The following is a 7,439-nucleotide window of genomic DNA, read 5'->3' on the forward strand; positions in this document are numbered from 1 at the left end:
TATAAAATAACCAGTCAGGAAACACAAACTTGTTGGAATCACTTTGACTGATGTTATTGTGGATTGATGTTGAGGTTGGACTTGATGAGTCCAACTTGACCTTGGAGGTCTTTTCCAACCTTAATGACCCTGTGATTCTGTAATTCTATTAAGCATTGCAGGATTTATGTTTGAATAATGAAATAATGAATTTCATCAGTGAAATAAATAGGGAAATAAAGACAGTGGAAGATGATCTGCTCAGATAATTCTCTCCTTACCGCGCTCCTCATTTTCTGGAATTCCAGCGAGTGAACGACAGCGGGGAAGTCCCCAATTTCCTTCCCAGCCAGGTAATGGCCTTTCAGCTTCTCATATATTTCCTTATATTTGCGCTGCAAAATATTCACAAGGGAGTTTTAATGTTCATTCTAACAGAAAGATGGGGGGAAAAAAAGGAAAGGATGGAGAATTCCTGACCTCACTGTTGATATCGTTTGCGTGTTTGGCTCCAACGAGAGGCACGTACTTCTCATCCAGAGTGTATCCAGTGGGCTTGCTGAGCTCCCAAGCCTTTTTGTAAAGTTTCTAGACAAAGCACATACAGGTTTGGTTAAAAAAAAAAAATCAATTATACCTTCCAAGAAACACACATGGAATGAGATTATTTTTATGGAGTGGTTCCCAAGAAAGTAAATTAACGTTTATTTTGAACACTTATTCAGTGTAAGGCAAGCAGAGTAATTGTTCCATGCCAGGAAGGTACCTGAGCACAAATGTGAGCTGATTTCTGCTTTCTTTATTATATTTATATCCAGAAGAGTAACAAAAATATCCACAATGTAGCTATGAACTCTTGTTCAAAAGTGCAGTATAGAATTAAGATTGATAATTTTATGTGATCAAAATTGTGAAAAATCTGCAAGTAATATGGGTGTTTATTATAGAAACATTAATTGTGTCAGTGGCACTTTTCTAATGCATCTTATTATGTTAAATATTCAAAATATTTACCTTCAGACTGAATTATGAAGTGTCTACTTACATGAATGAGTGGTCACTTATATTTTCAAAAACCAGAGGTTTCCCATTAAAATTAGTAAAACTACTCAAAAGTAACTGTTTAATAATGTAAGTAATCTACAATTTTCCTTTCTTATAAAAAAAATAACTGTGAATTTCATCAGTAGCCAAGGAAGAGATCATTGGATGGAATTATAAATTGGTTTTGTCACACAAACCCTACTACTACTATTCCCTCTTCCAAACACCACCCAGCTGTGCTTTAAGATCAGTTCAAAAAGGAAAGAAATTATCCTGATTCCAGTGATCCAAACCTAGAAATTAAATAACTTTCCCAGTGCCACCCAGTAGACCTCTGACAGAAACAGGAGTAGAACAGTTTCCTGAAGTCCACTCCGCATTCTGCTGCTTTCCAAACAAAGAAATCAGGGACGAGGTGGATATTTTTGGGATCCTACCTCACTGTGGAGTAAGGACATGTCCTTGGCATGGTGCAGCGCAGGAGTATCGTCAGACCCGATGTATTGGCCTTTCTCAAGGTTAAAGGTTTCTTTGTATTTTAGCTACAAAAAGAAAACAAACACAGTATCAAAGTCACGGGAGAAATACATCATTCCAACTAGTCCAACTATTGGAAGTAGACATTAATTTTCTCTTATGTATATCCTGAGAACAAGACTCAATTTTTAACTACCATAAGCAAAACCTATGTGAAGTCTAAATCAGTCACATTCTATACCCTTCTACAGCAAAATGCTAAATTATTTTGGCTAGAATATTTTGTTGTTCATTTATATCACTTCTTACTAAATTTATTTATCCCAGGAAAGCCCGTTATTAATGAAGCAGCATTTTCACACACACACATAGGGCTAAACATAGGATAATTTAGCAGAAACAATTAAATCATCTACTAATTCTTGTATATAAGTTTCTAGTATAAGAAACAGTCCATACATCACTCTGGTTGACAGAGTTCATCTTCGCCAACACGATGTCGGGAGTGTCAACCACGCTGGTGTATTTGGAAAAGTTATCCAGGGCTTCTTTGGTGTATGATCTCTGCAAAGAGATGAAATAATACCTTAAACACTGGGCATGAGAAAGCAGTGCTCACTGTGCCACCGCTGAAATATTCTCTCTTACCTTATTTATCAGTTCTTGGGCAGTCTTAACTTTCTTGTGCTCCACCGAATCCAGAGGGATCCAACCAATGCCACGGAGCCATTCCAAGTCAGATTTGTAAACGTTCTGAGTCATAAAGACAATGGAAAAGGAAGGAAATTATTTAATTCAGGATGAATTATGCACTATGCTAAGTGGGAATGGCCCAGTGTGTCTGTAGCATCACTCACATCGCTCTGCAGGTCGTAGGCCTGCCGTGCGTGGATCACGTCGTTCTGGTCAGGAAGACACGTCCACTGGTGCAGGTGTTGGCGATAGTCAACATCACTGACCAAGTTCTGACCTTCCTTTGCTGCCACGACTGCCATGGCATCCACAGGGATGTGGATTTTGGACTTGGTTTTGTTGTAGTCGGATTTGTACAGGCGGTCGTTCTGGATCTCGCCCGCGTGCTCGTACCACACCAGCTTGGGGTCATCCCTCATCTTGGCAACGCCAACGTAGTGACCTCTCTGCTTCACATACTCAGCTTTGTATTTCAGCTGATGGAAGAGGGCAGAAATAGGGATAAATCATCACTGATCGTGCCCAGTCTGGTTCTAACCTGGGAACAGCTACACAAAGAGCAGATGAGACAAAGAGTTGTCCAGTGCAGCCTTAGGTTTTCAGTACATGACCAGATAAAAATATGAGGCATACAGTAATATTACTTTTTATAGGCCTCCCACTTCAAAATATCGCATTTTTTGGACTGAAATGCTACCAATTTTCAGTAATCAGTATTGTCAACACAAGAGGAAATATTTGCTAATAAGTGCATTTAGTTTCATTTTTGGAACAAATTATTTGAGACTGTCTGAAGAGTGGATGTTTATTTAAGGTATTTACATCACACTGTTTTGATAAAATGTATATTCCAAAAAAGAATCATGTAATAATTTTAATATCCATTATGCACAAGTTGCAAATGTAAAGTGTGTACCTGCTTACAGGTTTTCAAGGAGGAAGCCTCCATAGTACGCCAAAAAAAGTGAAATCAGAGCCATATATTAGAATCCTAATATCACTTCAATTTTTTAACATTTATAAAATATGAAAGTCCACCTCAGTTGATTTTGAAAGGACTTTCTGGAGAGAGTGAATGTGGAAGGGTCAGCCTGACCTTCCAGCATTGATAGCACCAAAACCCATTATCACCAAGATGGTTGAATTCTTTGGAGGACAGTGGCTCATGAAAAGCCTGGATGCTACCCCAAATTGAAAGCTTTCCAAGTCTGTTGTTGTATTCCCAAGGCCTTTAACATTTCGAGTTTTCAAGCACTTGTTTTCCTAAGGAGAAAAATCATTACCTCACTCTGGACATCGCTCGAGTGCTTGGCATGAGAGATCTGCACCGTGTCAGGAGGTAACAGGTACCCAGTGGCTTTTTCTTTCTCCCAGCTTTCCTTATATAAATTCTGTGGAAAATAAAAGTGAGGAGGAATTCAACACTACTATATTGATAACTATCACAGTGTGTGTATATATATATATATATATGTATTTCTAGGCCAGGTTGGACAGGACTTGGAGCAACCCGGTCTATTGGAATGTGTCCTTGCCCATGCCAGGGGGTGGAAAAAGATGAGCTTTAAGGTCCCTTCCAACCCAAACCATTCTATATGTGTGACCTATATTAAAGTATAACAATAACAAATCCTTCCTTTGGGTTGTTCTTAATAAAGCAGAATTTCTAAATACCTTAAAAGAGTTATTAATGTGAGTGGAAACTGTCAAGGAGGGATCATGTACCTGATTTAGAATCCTGGCTGCCTCCCGGGCCATATCCAGCTGTGGTGTATCTGTCAGGGTATAATTGGACTTGGCCTCATTCCAGGCTTTGTGGTATTTAATCTAGAACAGAGAAAGACACAACTGCCTTGTAGCACCACCACAGACTTTGGAAAACACATAATTTATGCACGAAATACTGTACAAAGCCCTGAATTTGCAGGGTTATTAGACAAAACACATTAAGTACAGAGTCCTAGAAGTCAAATGTAGCCCAGACCCCTGGGAGCAAACTCACATCACTGAGAATCTCCCCACTGTTCTTCGCTGTGACATAATCAACCCTGTCGGCCACCGCGGTGAAGGGAAGAGTTTCAGCCTTTGTGCGGTACTTTCTCTGTGCAAGAGGAAAGAAAGGAAAGAACAGTCAGATCCCCCTGGAACATTTCCTGGCTAACACAGCAATTCTGAATACAGGCTCAAGACAAGGAGGTTTACGTGGAAGTAAAACTCTCCATGCACAATGAATGTTGTGCAAATACTACAGTTGTCTTTTTCATTAGAAACAAACCAATGTATTTAACCATTTAAAATACTTTGGATGACTAATACCCTGAAGAAAATCATAGTATTGAAAGCCATTTTGTTACCTCACTCAAGAGATCTCCAGCATATTTGGCGCGCTTGACTTCAAGGGAATCATTTGGCAGCCATCCAATGCCCCGCAGCCATTCCAAATCAGCTTTATAAACAGCCTGGGAAAACAAAGTAGGGTCCCTGCTGTTAGCTACAGCTCCAGCAAGATCCATAAATAATGGCTCTTACTTCCAGTGGCTAAAAGGAGAGCAATAATTCCAACATGAGCACTATATCTGAATTTATCACTCTTTAAACTTGGCAAAACATAAGCAGTATATATTTTGTACTCCTAACAGAGAGCAAAGCCAATTCTCTGAGTTCAGCAGGTTTCCACTATTTATTGCTGAAGCAAAAAAAGAAGGGACAACTTATTACTGCATTAAGGGATGTTTTCGTGATATCTTACATCACTCTGGAGGTCGTAGGCCTGCCTGGCATGGATGACATCGTTCTGGTCTGGGAGGCAGATCCACTGGTGCAGGTACGTCCGGTAATCGGCGTCGCTGACCAAAGTCTGCCCGTGCTTGGCTGCCACGATGGACATCATGTCCACTGGGAGGTGGCACTGGGTCCTCAGCTTGGCAAAGTACTTCTTGTACTCTCGTTCGCTCTGAACTTTGGCTACGTCAAGGGCAAACTGGATTTTTGAGTCTCCTTTGGCGTTCGGAACTCCAACGTAATGTCCCTTCTGCTTCTCGTGCTCCAGTTTGTATTTGTACTGGGGATAGAGCACAGGTCACCATTATAACAGGTATCATAAATAGTTCTTAGAGCACGTGAAGATCCACGTGTCTCTGGGCACTTACATCACTGGCAATCTCTCTGGAAGCCTTGGCTGTCTTGATGGGGATTGCGTCCGCTCTCAAATCATAGCTCGACTTCAACTCATCCCAAGCTCCTTTATACATTTTCTGAAGAGACAGAAAAATGCCACACATATGCTGAATGCTCTGCCACTTGCCATTAAAGAAACACAGAGTTCCTGCCACCTGTGTGCTGAAATACCAATGAATTTTTTTTGTGCCTGACTCCTGCTCCCAGCCATAAATTGTGCTGCAAGTCTCACTGCCTTTAAAACATGCACAGGGCCTGCAACACCAGTTTTGCAACCTATAAAGCACAGAAGGGTGTTTGTAAAAGCTTAGAAAATATTTATACGCCTTGGGCTCACATCTATTTCAATAAAATATTACCTGAATGGTGCATCATAATAATAATTTTTAAACAGTTTTATGCAAGAACTTATTTTAAAATATCTAAATACTTGAAGGGAATGTTGCAAGTCCTGTATGAGGACAGACTTCAATGAGACTTGCGTGACTTAATCTTCAGCTTTGGAAGCAACATCTTAGAATGATATAATTCACAGGACACACATACTATTTTAGAGAAATGTAGAGAATAGTAGAATGTAATAGAAATAATGTAGAAAGTAGAAAATGCAGAAAACAATGACAAGCATACCTGGCTATAATTAACAGCATTAGCCTTGGCTAGGTTGATTTCAGGTGTGTCTGGCATAATATGGATCATGGTCTTGTCCTTTTCCCAGGCTTCTTTGTATTTTGGCTGTTAAAACAGTTCATTTTATATTATAATGATGGAATTTCACTTGTCAACAGCATAAAATCCCACAAATCTCTGCTGAATTATCATCCCTAAAGAATAAAAAGCTTGGAAAAGCATTGAACTTAAAATGCCACTGATTGATTCTGTATTTTAGCAGCGAGATTTCTCCCTTTAAGAACTCAAGGAGGTTGTTACGTACGATGCTGAGCTGTTCAGCATTTGTTTTAGCAAGGACAATGTCTGGGGAATCCACCACACTGGTGAACTTCACGCTGTCGATGGGTGTCCGGTACACGTTGTCACTCAGGAGATCCTGGGCATTCTTCACTCTCTTAATCTCTGGAGACTCGTTGGGCAACCAGCCAATTCCACGGAGCCACTCCAGGTCTGCCTTATACACAGCCTAAAGGAGACATGGAAAAGAAAAACCTTGTGTTTAAAATTACTGTCTTCATTATTTTAAATTATAGAAGGCAATATATGTTTCATATCTAGCTAGAGATAGATCAATCCTTTTTACATACAAGAGATGTCCACTGTAATAAGTAAAATTAAATCTGGGAACCAGGTTTTAAGTAGTTCCTTTCTTAAACAACACCTTCTAAACCTTGTGGAGTTAAATAGAGGGGAAACAACTGAAATGAATTGCTGCTAATGGTTATGAATATTAAGATTTTAAAAGACTCCTCATTTCAACAGTATACAAGTCCAAACAAAAAAACAAGATGCCCACCAGGAAATCTGGCAAGGAAAAAAGCAAGGAACATGAATCTCACCTCAAAGCTCAGAATTGGAATACTGGAACAGTGACTGAGGTTGACTGGTAAGCAGCAAAGCCAAGTCAGGAAATCAGCTGCACTGACTCCTCCTGCTCAATCAGCCACTAAAACATTTCATCTGTACCTTACACTGATTTTTTCCAATTATATTTATTTCCAGCTGACTCAAATAAACAGGAGTAACAAAAGCCACCTGATTTCAGGCAGCAAATAGCTTTTACTCCTAAGTCCCATCAAAGCAAGAGAGACAAATCCATCATCCTCTCCAGATCATACCACTCCAAAAGGACATGTAACCCAGCAGATACCAATTAAAGATTTATAAAATTTAGAGGGAAAATGAAGGCTTTTTAAAGGTGAAAAAGAGCAGATTGGAAAAAATTTAAGAAAACAGTCTAAAGATAAATCTGTTGTAACTGTATAATATCAAACCATCAAGATTGCAATATATTAAATAGCAAGAGTAGCAACCACCACCCCTCTAGAGATACTCACGTCGCTCTGCAGGTCGTAGGCCTGCCGTGCGTGGATCACGTCGTTCTGGTCAGGAAGACA

The 7,439-nt window shown here is 39.7% G+C and overlaps 1 protein-coding gene across 1 annotated transcript in view; it reads right to left on the reverse strand.

Moving 5' to 3' along the window:
* NEB (nebulin) overlaps positions 1–7,439 on the reverse strand; it is a 95,969-nt gene that overhangs the window by 45,010 nt on the left and 43,520 nt on the right. The window contains 15 exon segments of the mRNA XM_017823712.1: positions 261–374; positions 460–567; positions 1,461–1,565; positions 1,960–2,064; positions 2,149–2,253; positions 2,358–2,669; positions 3,477–3,584; positions 3,919–4,020; positions 4,196–4,294; positions 4,548–4,652; positions 4,943–5,254; positions 5,343–5,447; positions 6,001–6,105; positions 6,305–6,508; positions 7,380–7,434. Coding sequence (XP_017679201.1) covers positions 261–374; positions 460–567; positions 1,461–1,565; positions 1,960–2,064; positions 2,149–2,253; positions 2,358–2,669; positions 3,477–3,584; positions 3,919–4,020; positions 4,196–4,294; positions 4,548–4,652; positions 4,943–5,254; positions 5,343–5,447; positions 6,001–6,105; positions 6,305–6,508; positions 7,380–7,434 — 2,044 coding nt within the window.

The sequence above is a fragment of the Lepidothrix coronata genome, unplaced genomic scaffold (genome assembly GCF_001604755.1).
Source record: "Lepidothrix coronata isolate B3197 unplaced genomic scaffold, Lepidothrix_coronata-1.0 Scaffold105, whole genome shotgun sequence".
Classification (NCBI taxonomy): Eukaryota; Metazoa; Chordata; class Aves; order Passeriformes; family Pipridae; genus Lepidothrix; species Lepidothrix coronata.